The sequence below is a fragment of the Ictidomys tridecemlineatus genome, chromosome 15, assembly GCF_052094955.1.
Source record: "Ictidomys tridecemlineatus isolate mIctTri1 chromosome 15, mIctTri1.hap1, whole genome shotgun sequence".
NCBI classification, from domain to species: domain Eukaryota; kingdom Metazoa; phylum Chordata; class Mammalia; order Rodentia; family Sciuridae; genus Ictidomys; species Ictidomys tridecemlineatus.
In genome coordinates, this window is record NC_135491.1 from 10,788,283 (window position 1) to 10,803,306 (window position 15,024).

At 57.0% G+C, this 15,024-nt stretch overlaps 1 protein-coding gene across 6 annotated transcripts in view; it reads right to left on the reverse strand.

Moving 5' to 3' along the window:
- Ppp1r37 (protein phosphatase 1 regulatory subunit 37) overlaps positions 1 to 15,024 on the reverse strand; it is a 38,924-nt gene that overhangs the window by 3,679 nt on the left and 20,221 nt on the right. For 3 of the 6 annotated variants that reach the window (XM_078031898.1, XM_078031897.1, XM_078031896.1), the window contains 6 exons: positions 3,372 to 3,469; positions 2,149 to 2,194; positions 1,964 to 2,064; positions 1,157 to 1,300; positions 619 to 769; positions 329 to 484 (listed from right to left, as the gene is read on the reverse strand). In XM_078031898.1, the coding sequence (XP_077888024.1) occupies positions 329 to 484; positions 619 to 769; positions 1,157 to 1,300; positions 1,964 to 2,064; positions 2,149 to 2,194; positions 3,372 to 3,469 (696 nt within the window). Of the gene's footprint in view, positions 1 to 328; positions 485 to 618; positions 770 to 1,156; positions 1,350 to 1,963; positions 2,065 to 2,148; positions 2,195 to 3,371; positions 3,470 to 15,024 lie in introns of those variants that run through there. The other 3 variants (XM_040280127.2, XM_078031899.1, XM_040280128.2) reach the window with 3 other exon arrangements.

The following is a 15,024-nucleotide window of genomic DNA, read 5'->3' on the forward strand; positions in this document are numbered from 1 at the left end:
TAGAAGAGGCCAGCTCGGCTCGGTGTACAGCGTCCCGATCACTGCCCAGCAGCCCCCTCTGTGGCGGGTCCTCCTCGTGCCATCTCCCAGCCTCCAGCTGACCTGGGTGGCTCGCCTCCCTCATGCCCTCTGCAGATCACTGCTTCAGTGGCTCACCCCACGCCTCACCATGCCCCCAGGTGCACGCTGAGCTGTCCTGCCCTCCAGATGCCCTCTGCACTCCACGCTGAGTCAGTCACCCCTCTGGGCTCCCTCAGCCACATCCATGCCCCCAGCACCACGAGCCCAGGGTGGGGTACAGAACAGGTGCTGGGTGACCCCCACACACCTGAGTCCAGCACGTGGTTGTTGCGGAGGTCCAAGATCTGCAGGGAGCAGTTGAACTTGAGCAGGTTGCCCAGCTGTGCCGAGTCCTGCAGGCCATTGAGCTTGTTGTCCGCCAGGTACAGCTCCCGCAGGTTCACGTTCATCTTCAGGGCTGTGGCTGGAGGAGCGGGTGTGGGGTAGGTGACTGGCCAGGCCACCTCCTGGGGGGGCCCTGCCCAAGAGACCCCACTAACAGTTCCCGCTCAGCAGCAGGCTGAGGTCCCCACTTGTCCTCCTGGGGCCTAGGCTCACCGAGCAGCATGAGGGGCCGCCCAGAAAGGCTGGCGTTCTCCAGGTGCAGCACTGCGAGGCTGCTGCGGATGCGCAGGGCACGGGCCACGAAGGGCGCCGAGTGGTCCAGCAGGGGCGTGCTGCGGGCGTCCAGGTACTGCAGGCAGCTCGTCTGGGGGGTGGGGCAGGGTCAGGCCTCCCCCACCTCAGTGAGCGGCAAGGCACAGCTGGCGGGGGAAAGCTCAGCCTGGGGTCCCGCAGGCACACTCCCAGATCCCTGTGGTGGAGCCTCCTGGACAGTCCCGTGCCCTCCCTCTCTGGGCCCAGCTTCCCACACATGACTGAACTGGGGTTGGTGACCAGTCACAGCTCAGGGATTAGATCAGGAAGAAGTGAAGACGGTGGGAGGGGGGAGGAGGGTGGACCTGGCTGCAGGGTGCCTCTGGGCACTGTTTCCTACTGGCCTAGGCCCTAAGGGCTCACAGACTCAGGGCCAGAGGGACTGCCTTCTGTGTCTGCATGTCCTCCACCCTGAAGTGGCTGGGCAGGAGGCACCCACCTTCCGCATCATGTGGGCGGCAGCCTGCCAGCCCCGGGTGCCGATGTGCTTGTTGAAGGAGATGTTGAGGTGGGTCGCCGACTCGTAGTACTCGATCATGTCGAAGAGGGCAGAGGCACCCTGCAGGCAGAGACGGGGCCTTGGCTTCAGGGAGAGGTGGCCCCGGGGAGGCAAGTGAGCCTTACCACAGGATCTGTCAGCGACAGGAGAGGTTCTAGGCAGGGATGAGCCTCCGGTGAGAAGGACAGACATGGTGTCCACCCAGGGCACCCACTTCTGAGCCGGCCGTGTGCAGAGCAGGCTGCAGGCTGCCCCTCTGGCTTGGGCGCCGCCCCTTCTCTTTTCTGCTGGAGTCAGCCTGTTTTCTGTCACTGAGAATCCTGACTCATGTGCTGGGTGACCAGGACAGGCCTTGGCCTTGGTTCTGCAGCTTGCTTCCCCACAGCATCCCTCCGCAGGGTCACCGTGTCCCTCAGCTCCTTGGTCTGGGGACTTCCTAGTCTGGCCCTTGTGGGAAGAAGTTTTCCAAATGATCCCAGCCCTGCACACTGCGACCTCCAGGACAAACTTCTCCAAAGGTACCAGAGGACATGGAGCTGCTCTCGCCAGCTCTGCAAGCTTCCCATCATGCCCCTGCCCACTGAGTCACACTGATGTCTCCTTCTTGTTCTTCAAGAGGCCCTGCTCCTGCCCCAGCCCTGGCCTTGGTCTAGTGGGCCATCTCATGCTGGGTCTGCGCAGAGGCCTCAAAGGGGCCTGGGAACCGAGGGAGCTGTGGGTGTGTGTGTGTGTGGGGGGACTGCTCACGTCTTCATCCAGGTTGGTCTGCTCCAGGTCCACGACCTTGAACTGCAGCCTCTTGAAGACTTCTTCCAGGGCCTCACAGGTCTTGTAGTCAAGCTTCTCGCCTGGAAGAAGGCAGCGGCCCTGAGTAGGAGACCACGCGCCACCTCGTAGGGCCCCCACCGGCGGCTCCCGGCCTCCACACACACCTTTCAGGTCCAGGCAGTCGATGCGGTGCTCGAGGTCCTTGAACTCCTAAGAGAGCAGAGTGGGCTCTGGTCAGAGCGGAAAGACCCCCAAGACCCCCAAGAAGACAGCCTGGGCCAACAGTGGGGCGGCTGGAGTTTCATCAGCTCTGCTGTCCTGGGGTGAGGCAGAGTGCCAGGGTAGGGCTGGGGGAGGCTGGCTGAACAAAGTCCCCCAGAATGCCCCAGGGCTGGAACTGGGGTATGCGCCCCTGAGAGTAGGAGGAGCTCTGTGGGGTGGGGGGGTTGCTGAGGACTGGCCTGGCCCCAGCCCCTCTCCACCAGTTGGGGGAGCGGCCCCGGGCATCTCATGTGGGGTCCAAGCTGAGGGAAGACCACACACGGGGTGAGGCAGGAGCCCAGGAGGGCGGCAGACAGGGCGTCCTTCCAGCCCCCGCCAGCTGAGCTCTCCCATGTCCCCACAAGCACAGGTTCTGTTTTCTGGCTTCCCGCCTGTCACTCAAGGAACAGGCAGCGTGAGGACGTCCAGGAGTGAGAGGCTAAGGCCTGCCTTGCCAACATCACCAGGCTGCCCCTACGCCCTGCAGCCACGCTGGCCCTCTTCCCCTGGGCTGAGCAGCACCCATTTCTGGAATTCCTACAGAACCTCCCCACCCACACAGAGGCTGCGCTCCCAAGAGCTGGCTGTGGGAGCAGCAGCCTAGAAACAGGTGACCTTGGAACCCCCTGGAGGGACTCATCCAGGGAGAGGCAGAAGGTGGGGCTTTAGCAATGTGGCCAGGCTGGGTGAGCCAGGAGGGTGCCCGGGAGACCCCATCTGCATAGACACAGACCAGTCCCCTGAGCCTGTGTCCTTCTGAACCAATAACCCAGTCTCTTACATACGTGCAGAACGGGCCAGAGGACTGTGACAGCGGGGCCTCCTGGGGAGACTCGGCAATAAACGAGAAGTGGACTTGGCCTTTTATATCTGCATTTTAATTTTTTAAAAAAATCAGTGGATATACGAGGATTGCATACATGGCCTTTTCCTGGGGACCATAATTTCTCTGGGGGCTGACAAATGCTGGAATTTCTTCCCTGATGATCCGTCCCAGGCTGCTGGGGCACCCAGGAGAGCCTGGTCAACTTTACAACTGAAGAGGATTTCCAAAGTTCCGCTCACAGGCCCTGGGTGGGTGGCCAGCTGGGAGAGCCAGGGACCCCAGGGAGCAACCCCTCCATACCTGCAGCTGCCTGAGGAGCTTGGGGACCTGCCTGCAGTTCAGCTTCTGGCAGGCCTGCCTGTAGGCGCCGATCACCTCGTCCACTGTCACGTTCTGGGCTGCAGGCAGAGGGGCGACCTGTGACTCCCCTGCCCTGCCCCGCCCCACCCACAGCACCCAAGCCCAGCCTTCCCTCCAGGCCCTTCAGGGCCACTGCAGGACACCCCTAAAACAAGGCCCTTCAGGGCCACTGCAGGACACCCCCAAAACAAGTCAGTGCTGCCTGCACTCGGTTTAGTGCTGGGCTTCTGGGCACCTACTCCTCTCTGACTGGCTGTCTCCCTACTCCACTGACAGCCCCAGAGGACAGGGCTGTGCCATCTAGGTCACCACCATGTCCCCAACACTGCTCAACACAGGGCCAGGTTCAGAGCAGATATTCATTGCTGCTTTCTGACAGAGGGAGGAAGGTTCATTTCCACCCTATGAGGGAAACCAAGCTCAGAGACAAGAGCCTCCCATAAAACTACACAGCAGAGCTGGACTTGAACTCAGCTCCAAAATGCAACGCCTGGTGCCTCACGGACTCCCCTTTCCACAACACCTGGCACAGCCACAGCTTGCGGGGCGAAGGCCACGTGGCCCCAGCAGCACGTGGGGCTGAGCCAAACCCCACGGCTGCACGTTTCCGCTCCGGGAAGCCCACCGCATCCTTTCCATAGGCCCAGACTGGCCTTTTCTGGATGTTTCATTAAAATGAAATCAAATACTGCGTGGCCTTTTTCTCAGCCAGTTTCCCGCTGAGCCCGTTCCTGGCTCCTGCTCAAGGGGCATCACGGCTGCCCTGCCGCAGCCACATCCATCGGCTGGTATTTGTCCTCAGTGTCTGGCCGCTGGGGTGTGTTATTGGGTGACCAAGGAGAGTGGGAAGGAAAGGCTATGAGCAGAGGATGGAGACGGCCAGGCCTCGCTGGAGATCTCAGGTGGCGGAGCAGAGTGGGCACACAGGTGACAGCAGGTCGGGAATAGGCCAGAAGAGGGCTCTCAGCAGGCTTCTTTGCACACCCCCACCCTGCTGCCCTCTGCTCTGGCTCCTGGACCCCAGGGAGCTCCCAGTTGCCATCTCCATGAGGTCCCCCCCTCTGGCCACCCTCTAGACCAGGGCCAGCACTCCTGGTCTCACGCAGCACTACTCCATAATCTGGGGGAGGAAACCATAGTGCAAGGTGAGAAGTCACCTCCCTGGGGCCAGGCAGCTGGACAAGGCGAGTCTAGCGCTTGGCCCAGAACCTTTGCTGTAGTCTAGGGTGGCGCTGGGGTGCTGAGCTGCTGGTGTGGGGTGGGCGAGAGGCGGAGTCAGATGGGCTGGATCCGGAAGCAGCTGCAGGTGACCAGAAGCTTCCTAGGTGCTGGCTGCCCCGCCTGCAGTCTGTGGGGCAGCTCTCTGACAAAGGCCCACGTGCTTGTGGCCCAGAAACCGGCCCTGCTGGGAAGGCAGCACTCTGGACTCAGCAGCCACTCCAGCCTTGGTCTTGACCAACTGGTGGCCTTGAACTTGAGGTGGGAAAATGACCCCCCTTTTTTGTAGTTGTAGAATTTTTATGTGGTGCTGAGGATCGAACCCAGTGCCTCACACATGCTAGGCAAGCGCTCTGCCACTAAGCTACAGCCCCAGCCCGAGAAATGACCTCTTTATTTTCACTAAACTGAAATGGAGCATTTTCTTCTACCTTCTTATTAACATAGGTCAATACAGGAAAGAAAATGAATAGTGCTTGACAGATACTGCCGTCTTGTCATTAAAAGAAATGACAGATGTTTGTACATAAGTCACTGCAGATTTTGAATGCACATAACTGCTCTGAAAACAGAAGCCATTAGAGCTCCTGCTACCAACCATCATTTTGTGCGTCCATGAGGAAAAGCGTTAGTACTAGAGAACAACTTCTCTCTCCGGTGTTGGAGATTGAACCTAGGGGATCTTTACCACTGAGCTATATCCCAATCCTTTTTATTTTTTTAAATTCTAAGACAGGGTCTTGCTAACTTCCTAAGGCTGGCCTGGCACTTGCGATTCTCCTGCCTCAGCCTCCCGAGTTGCTGGGATTACAGGAGTGTGCTGCCATTCCAGGCCTAGATGCAATTTTAAGAGGTGAGCTGAGCTAACTTGCATCCTTTGTAATCACATTTGATATTTTATCTTTTAAAGATTGAAGTAGGGGCCATGGGATTTAGTGGACACCAGGGTGAGAATCAAGACCGTAGACAGACTTGCTTTAAAGGGCCTCCAAGTCTCCAGGTTCAGTGGCACACACCTGTAAATCCAGCTACTTGGGATGCTGAGACAGGATTCCAAGTTTGAGGCCAGAATTGGAAAAATAAAAATAAATTAAGAAGGACATGCATGGGCTAGGGCTGAGCAGTAGCGCACCTTTCTGGCATGTGTGAGGCACTAGGTTTGACTCTCACCACCACATATAAATAAAAAAACAAATAAACAAACAAAGAAATAAAGACCTATCAACATCTTAAAAAAAAAAAAAAAAAAAAAAAGATGCAGCTCAGTAGCAGAATGCTTGCTTTGCATGTATGAGGCCCCAGGTTCAGTCCCTGACACCACTTAAAAAAAAAAGGCCCCCTGGCCCAGGGCTGGTTTGGTAAAATCAGATGGGCTATCTGGATGGACTAATATGGCCTCACTAGCACGTCTCCACTCCTGCAGAGTCTACAGGAATAAGACTCATAAACAAACTCTGGAACTGCTACAGGTCCTTTAGGTGTGTAGGTCCAATGGCCCATCCTCCAGGAAGGCCCACCTATAGCTTAGGCTGCCTCAGCTCCCTATCTGGCTCCTTCAGTCCCCTGAGATCCAGGATCCCAGGTCTGTCCACTGGGGTGTCACTCTTTGGGGAGGAGAGGCCCAGGCTGTCTTGGTCACCACTATCTCCCTGGCACTGGGTCTTAGGGTAGATATCAAAACCCTTGTTGCCAGGTATGCCGGCACATGCCTGAAACGGCAACTATTCAGGAGGCTGAGGCAGGAGGATCGCATGTTCGAGGCAATGCTGGGCAATTCAGTGTGTCCCTATTTCAAAAAACCAGGTTCAATCGCACAAGAATCACTGTCACTGCCAGAGCCTGGGCCCAGGGAGAGCACTTGTGGCTCCTCCCTTTCAGGAAGGGAAACTGAGCTGAGGGGTGGAAAGGACTATGAATCCTCAGAGGAGGTTGGAAAGGAGGCCCCAGAGCAACTTGGTAACTCTCGGACACAAGAATGACCACTGCTCAAAAAAAAAAAAAAAAAAAGAACGTCAACTGCTTCTTGTCAATTTTCTCTAAGGCGGAGACACACCTTCAGGTCAGGGACAGACCCCATGAAAAACAGGTCAGGGCTCAGAGCTGGCCCACTGCAGCCCACGCTCTGGCAGTCAGCACCCCCCACCCTTGACAGTGTCCTCAGCACGTCTCAAGGCGTGACACATCATCAGTGGACAGATGGGGCAGTGTTTTCGGTGGCTTGGGAATGACGAGATTAATATTTATTTATGAGCATTTATGCCTAGATTAAGAACGAACTGGCAGCTGGGTAGGCGCTGCGGGGCGCACCTGTGATCCCAGTGACTTGGGAGACTAAGACGGCAGGATGGCATGCAGCGAGACTCTGTCTCAAAATAAAAGGGGTGGGGTGCGGTTCAGAGGTAGAGCTCCCCTGGGTCAACCCCAGAACCAAAAAATAAAGCAGAGACAGGCACAAAAACAAAACTCCACACTTGCTGTCACTTATGAATGAGGCTGAATATATTCAAACTAAGAAGCAAAATACTGAGAGAAAAACTAAAGACAGAGACAGCAGCACAGGCACAGCAGAGATGCAGAGGTGGCATTTATTTGCCTGGCACCTGTGCCATGCCAGGCACCACCCCGAGCAAACACGCATGTCAATTTTAGGAACACTTCCGTGCAGTGAGTACTCCTCATTTCCACTTCAGAGCAGAGGCTCAATGGCTAGCCCAAGGTCACGTGGCAAGCAGCCTGCAGCTAGGAGCTGGCCTGGGGTGCGCTGGCCCTCGTGTGTGCCCCAGCAGCTCAAGGGCCTGCCGGGGGGCACTCTGCAGACCCGCAGGTGCTCATACAGCCCTGCAGCCTCCCACTAGTTTCTGCCCCCCAAGAGGCAGCTCCTGCTCTCCACTAACTCGGGGACAGGCCCCCAAAGCATATGCTGAACAACCAAACACACGGGAGGCTGGCACTTGCTGGCACGGTAAAGGTAAGTTGTGCAAGTGCACGCATTCAAGGGGCAGGCCTTGGGTGTGTGCCCTGAGTCCAATGTTCTGCTCCAACTGGAGCCGGGGCTGGAGCTGAAGCGGTTACCAGGAGGGGAGGGCGGGGTGTGTGCGTGTTCAAAAGCATGTGCTGGGGATGGACTCACAGAGGGAACGGCTTACAGTGAGACCCAGGTTCGGAGCCTTGCCTGCCAAGAGTGTGACAAGTGATCACAGTGACCTCTTTCTCTCTGAAAGGGATGTCTGTGGAGTCTCAGAAGATAAGGGGCATGAGGGCACTGAGAAGTAGCTGGCACCCAACACAGCGCTGGCTTGGCCAGCAGGAGACACAGCTGGAGAACAAGATGATGGGGCAGCCGCGCCGAGTCCTGGGAACTGGCCCTGGTGAGGCCAATGCCAAGCACTGCCTGCACACAGGCTTGGCCAGCCGGTTCCGATGCCCCATGGGATGGCCTAATTATATCTCCATTTGTCATCGGGGAGAGCACCAGAGCTTGGCGAGATGTCCACCCAAGTCACAGAGCCAGGAGTGGCGGGACTGGAACACACTCCCAGGCCTGTCTTTCTCTGAAACTGAAGCTGAGCTGCACCACCCCGACTGGCCCAAGGAGCAGGCAGGCTGCTGGGAGCCCCAGACTCTCAGGGCCGAGATCCAGGCGAGACAGCCTTTGCTTCAGCTGGGTCTCTGCAGCCCACCGGAAGCTACCGCAGCCTCCCAGGGGCAGGCTAAGGGCCAAGAGGGCTGCTTCCCTCTACCGGGGTTGTCACAAAGGGAGAGACAGATGCCTGATGCTGGGTGTCAGGTGGCTCTTACATGTGCTCACGCAGGTGAGGTGGCACCCTTGAGATGCGAGGACAGGGGCTGCTGTGGCTCAAGCCATCCTTGCCAGCCCGAAGCCGGTGGAGTCACACCACCAGGAAGCAGCGCGGGTAGAGGAGAATGCTCAGACCAGGCACGCTGTCCCCGGCCAGAACAGCTTTCCCACACCAGGGGCCCCCGTGCGAAGGGTGCCTCTGGCAGCTGGGTTCAAGAGAGTACAGAGTCAGGAGGTCCCAGCTAGGGCCAGGCCAAGTGGTTTGAGAGCAAACACACCCAGGATACCGCAGCTCTGCAGAGCAGGCGCTGCTTCACTATTCTGGAAAAAGAAGGAGCAGGAGGAGCCGGTGAAGGAGGGGGGCGTCCCAGAGGCCCAGCCCTGGGCGCAGCTTTGCACACTTACTCAGAAGGCGCTCCAGGACCTGGACAGGCCCCAAGGGTGTCCCTGTGAGGCTTCAGGGACACGGAGGCAGACTGGCAGGGAACAATTCCTGGGGTGGGAGTGATTGTGGCAGCGAGGGGGCAGATCCAGGGACCAGGAGGCTGCTGGACAGGACGGGGAGCAGTGGAGGCTGAGGGGTGATGATTGTGGGCCTCTTCCTCCTGCTCAGGAGTCAGGAGTCACTGGGACTGGGAGCAGCGCAAAGACTCCTTAAGGAGCGGGGATCTCCAGCAGGCCTTGGAGGAGGCCCTGGTTGTGACCCAACAGGTAGGCTGCAGGGACTGGCACACCAGGTGGCACTCCTGAGGGGCCCTTCCATTTCAGGCAGTGCACCCCAGCCCCGACCTTCCATTTGGTGGCAAACAGGCAGCATGAGGCAAGAAGGCAGGGCCAGGACTGTGGGTGCGGAGGAGCTCACGTCACAGGCAGTCCTGGCCACCAGAGAGACCGCCTTTTAGTGTCCTCTTTTCAGAGCAGACTCAGAGATGGGAAGCGGAAAGGGGTTGTGACTGGAAGACAGAGGTCTGGCCTGACTTTAAAATGCACAGAGTCACAATGCAGGTCACATTTTTGGCACTTAGTTTAGGTTTTGCAGGACACAGGCTCTACCAAAAGCAGTCAATCATAAGCAGGGCACGGTGACGTGTGACTATAATTCCAGCTACTTGAGAGGCCGAAGTACGAGAATTTTAAGTTTGAGGCCAGCCTCAGCAACCTAGCCAGGCCTTGCCTCAAAATAAAAAGCGACAAGGGCTGGGATGTGGCTCAGTGGTAGAGCACTCCTGGTTCAATCCCTAGTCGACTCCCCTAAAAGGAAAGCAGCCATAGGTGGCGTGCAAGAAGTGAGCACGGGTGTGCTCGAATACAGCTTTTATTCACAAACTCTGGCCACAGCTTAGGCTCGGCCAGTTTGGATTACGTCTCCATGCTGTCACACTCATAAGAATTTAGGCGGCTTTTTGCAAGGAGAGCCGGGGACACTGATGGGGCAGGAGAGGAGCTTACCTTTCTCTGCATCTTTTATAACTTTTAAGTGCCAAGATGTATACAGATACTACCATGCGAAACGCTCCCACGTCAGTGAAGAGAACCCGACTGGGCCGGGCTGGGGCTCAGTGGGGGAGCGCTTGCCTAGCACACGGAGGCATTGGGTTCTATCCTCAGTACCACATAAAAGCAAATTAATTGTAAAAACAAAGTTATAAAAAAAATACTTTAAAAAGAAAGGAAGAAAACATAACGGCTCCCCGCCCTGCACAGCCCCCATGTCTGCCTGTCCTAGGAGGCCAGGCTTCTAAAACTGCCGACCCAGAAGGCTCTGCTTCCAGAGGAAGATGGTCAACAGGAATTGGACCCCTGAGGACCGGGGTGGGGCAGGGTGGGGAAGGAGGAGGCGAATATGACTTCAGGCCAGGGTCACTGAAGGAGGGCGGGCTGCTGTGCCAGGGGAGGCCGAGACAGATGGGGCAGCACGGAGTAAAGGGCCCCAGCATTCAATCCCTAGTCCAAAAAAAAAAAAAAAAAAAAAAGTACACTGCAATATCATTTTTACCAATAAAACAGATTAACGACCAAAATCTGGGCGGCACACGATGCTATCTGTGGGACTGGGGGAAACCAGCTCACTAGCAGGTGCTGGGTATGAACATGGGTAAGACCCCTTTAAAGGACAATTTAGCAGAACCTGTCTGAAATACTAATGCATAAACGCTTTGATCCCGCGATGCCATTCCTAAAAATTCATCCTACAGAGCCACTTGCCAGTGCCAAATTCCATATTAAAAGGTTATTCACTGCACTGCCTGCTGATGCAGAACTGGAACCACCCAGTACCCACCAACAGAGGACCAGGGGACCCAGTTCCCCCATGCAATGAAACCCTGTGGAGCCTACGCTTTCTAAGCCCCCACAGAGCAACAGCCAAGGTACTCAAAAGAAAACTGAAAGGTGCAGGGCGGTATGCGTGGGAATGTGACCTGTTTTTGTTTGTTTGTTTGTTTGGTTTTGTTTTAACCAGGGATTGGACCCAGGTGCTTAACCATTGAGCCATGTCCCCAGCCCTGTTTATATTTTATTTTAAGATATGGTCTTTTTTTTTTTTTAATATTTATTTTTTAGTTTTCGGCACACACAACATCTTTGTTCGTATGTGGTGCTGAGGATCGAACCCGGGCTACACGCATGCCAGGCGAGCGCACTACCGCGTGAGCCACATCCCCAGCCCAAGACATGGTCTTAACAAATTCCTGAGGCTTTGAACTTTCGATCCTCTTGCCTCAGCCTCCCAAGCTGCTGGGGTTATAGGTGTGTGGCTGGCACCCAGCAGAAAGCCACCTGTTGTGAAACAAAGGGAAATAAAAATCTGTTCTCATCATTAAGAAGCAAAGTAACACAGAGCTGGGGCAGCAGGTGAAGCAGCCCATGAAGCCACTTGAAGGTAAAGCCTTCAAGCAGGGAGGCCACTCAGGGTTGCGGGCAGCATGGAGTTGGGCTCTTCTCTGAGCACCACGCCAACTACCCAGCATGGGTGCAGACACTGGAGAGCACAGCCCCAGCCTCCCCAGTGGTCTTGTCCTGGGCCTGGGCAGGTGACAGCAGAGGACTGAAGAGAGCTGCCTTGGAGCTGAGTGTCGCCAGTATTTCAGAAGCAACTCAGAAAAATGTATAAGAAAAATAGTCTTGAGACGGACAGCTGATTCACTGCAAAATAATGGGGGTGGAGACAGCAGGGTACAGTTACCAGCCACACCATGGTCATTAGCGAAGCTGGAAAGTGGTCACTTTGGGCTCATTGTACTTCTTTCATAAACTAGAAAATGTCCATTTAAAAAAAAAGTTAATGAGGGGAAAGCAAGTGATCAGAGCTGGGGCCCCAGGAGCCAGAGGTGGCCTAAGGCTGGAAGGGAAAACTGGCTCTCACTTGAGCAGCAAGCAGCAGCAGGACTGGGCCAAGGCCACCTTTGGCCACACCCTCCATTATAAAGGCTGGTGTGGCCTCAGTAGTAGCCACCCTGAGGGCTCCGTGAAGGCAGGACTTCAGAGCCCACACTCAGGCACAAGGACAACTGGAAGGAGGGCTCTCCAAGGAGAAGTAGGAACTGGGGCTCCAGCCCGCGCCCATGACTGCAGGGGGAGCCCACGCCGCCCCTCAGGCAGCCCCCTCATGTACTTGAGGCTCACTGAAGCCCCCCCCCAAGCCCCAGGAACTGGGGGAGGCCCAGGACCCCTGCCCAAGACAAAAAGGAGGAAGTACAGAGAGGTGACAGCTTGAGTCACCACATTCCCCAGGGACCTTCCTCTTTCACTGCTAAGCCTTGGGGTGGCCTTCTAGGTGAAACTCCAACGTCAGCTTGCGGCCACTCACCGTCCGGGAGGTGTCCTCACTCCCCAGGCCCCGGGTTTCCCCACCCACTCGCCCCTGAGAATCCTCTCCCCACCAGACTGGGCATTCTGAGGGGTATTCTGGGGGACAGTGATTCAGGGCCACAGGTGTGGGCACAGAAGGAGGTGACGTGCCCTCCCAGGGAGAGCATGCTCTCTAAGCCAACAGGGACAATAGCCAAGATGTATCAGAAGGAAACTGAAAGGCGCAGGGCAGCAAGCGTCCACCGGGTGGCGGGAGGAGGCCGGGCGGAGGTCTGTCCCGGGTTGGCTGCTCTGAAGACCCTCACCTGGGACTGCTCTGAAAAATGAAGGGACGTTGGTGGCACTATCCTTCCCAATGAGCGTCCCTCAGATTCCTTGCACCCCATCAGGAGCTCAGTGACTGAGGGACACTCAGGGCTGGAAACCACAGGGCTTAGGAGCTGGCGCTGTCCCCCAGACTTTGTCCAGTCCACGTGGCAGGATGTCCAGGGCGAGGAAGAGCAGCAGCTCCCCCCCCCCCCCCCGCCACACCTGCCAGGTTCCCAGGACCAACTCCACCTCGCTCTTGCGACCCAGCCTATGAGCTGCACTGGCTTTTGCCCTGCTGGCACGTGGCCAGTCCCTGCCACAGCAGGGAAGCTGCGATGGTCCCTGGGCTGCGCTCTCTGGAGCTGCAGAGCTGCGCCAGGCGGGCCGGGAGAGCAGGGGTGTGCGGGAGAGCGAGCGCCCCCGCCCGCCGTTCCTGCCCCTGAGCCAAGCAGCAGGCCCTTCAGCCTATGGTGGCCCTGCCATGAAGCACGCCAGGCTCTGCCACACCTGCTTTGCACTGTCTGTTCTCTGCACTGAGAATGATGACCAGGACCAGGCCTCCCAGGTGGCCCTTGCGGAGGAGGCCCCATATCCCCTCCACCTGCACACCAGCCCTCTCTGACCCGTGTGCTCCTGACCTGGGTCTACAACTGCTCCCCACGGCTAGTATGTCACTGGGGCCTCAGTTCAAATGCTACCTCGTCCCAGAAGCCTTCTGACCCTTTCTACAGCAGCACTCTCTGGGGACCCTTGCCTGCCCGTCCCCTCGCAGAGCACACCCCGACCCGTGGGAATCTGCTTATTTTTCACTCCATCCTAGAGCCGGGGCTCCCTGAGCCGGGATGTCACTGGACCGTCTCAAGCAGATGTCTGAGAAGAAATGAAGATGCCACTCTGCTCTGGGAAATGGGGACAGTACCCACCTGCCCTTCTCTCCAGAGTCACAGCCTACAAGGAAGGGAAGCCACATTGTGCCCTGGCAGGGAGGCCTGACAGGGTGAGGTTGTGATATCCAAAGGGCTGGGACACCTCAGCTCTCTGGGTGACAAGAGGTGGTCTCCTCTGCCTCTCCTGGGGGGAAGCAGCACAACCAGGGACCCCTACCGCAGGAGGTGGCTGGCTTCTGGCCAACAGCTAGAGCCAGCCCTGCAGGCCAGGGCATGGCAGGGAGGTGGGAGGCCACAGATGGCAGGTGCTCTGCTGCCACCCACCTCACCCCGACCTTATAAGCCACTTGGCTGACAGGGACACGAATGGTCAGAAGATACCCACAGCTTCCAAGACACAGAAATGAGGCAGAGCAGGCCAGTTCCCTGCCGCCTGGCACAGAGCTGCCACCAGGAGGTGACGCCAAGGCCAGAGGAGCTTCCTGAGGAAAGCGAAGTCCAGGTCCTCATTCTGGTCTCAGGTCTGCAGCCAGCACCAAGCGCCTGAGTCCTAGCTGTGTGACAGACACTTTTTCAGTATAAATTATGAACATGAACAACAGCAGACGCTCGTCACTCCACTTACTCTCCCCAACAACCCGAGGATGTGGGGCTCACCCCCATTTTTCTTTTTCTTTTTTTTTTTTTTAAAGAGAGAGTGAGAGAGGAGAGAGAGAGAGAGAGAGAGAGAGAGAGAGAGAGAGAGAGAGAGAGAGAGAGAGAGAGAGAGAATTTTTAATATTTATTTTTTAGTTCTCGGCGGACACAACATCTTTGTTGGTATGTGGTGCTGAGGATCGAACCCGGGCCGCACGCATGCCAGGCGAGCACGCTACCACTTGAGCCACATCCCCAGCCCTCACCCCCCATTTTTCAACTGGGAAACTGGGGCTCAGGGAGATACTGAGCCAATAAAAGGGAGGGCGGGCACTCCAGCCAGAGCAGCCTGTGCCCTCACGGTCCTCGCTGGCCACTACTCTGGTGCCCTGCCTCCCCAGAGGGACTATCTGAGGTTTGGAGAGACGGCAGGGCACGTGCTGAGGACACGCCATGTGCAGGCAGGCCTGACCGTGCAGCTGCTCCACCAGGCCTGGGGTGCAGGTGGCCGCACCCTGGAGGACAGCACAAGGTGGTGTCTCCAAGTTGCTGAGGCTGGCCTCAGACTTTTTTTTTTTAATATTTTTTAGTTGTCTGCCCTCGGCCCTGGCACCTCAGGCTCTGTCCCAGCCATTGGTCTGTTTCCTCAAACCCTTTCCTCAGGCTGCAGCTGTGCTGCATGTGGCCCGCCTCTCACGTCGCCCCTTCTGGACAGTGAGCCTGAGATGCAGGGCCAGGTCTGTCCTGGCCACTGCTGTGTCTCCAGCATGGGGCTGGGCACAAACTCAAGCCTGGTTGAATGAGCACCTGAACCCCACAAAACACAGACAACACTGTGCTGAATGAAGACAGACGTCACCACGTAACACAAATGCCCAAGACTAGACCTAGCCCAGGGTTTTCTGCCGGAAGGCATGCGGGGTTGGGGGGACTC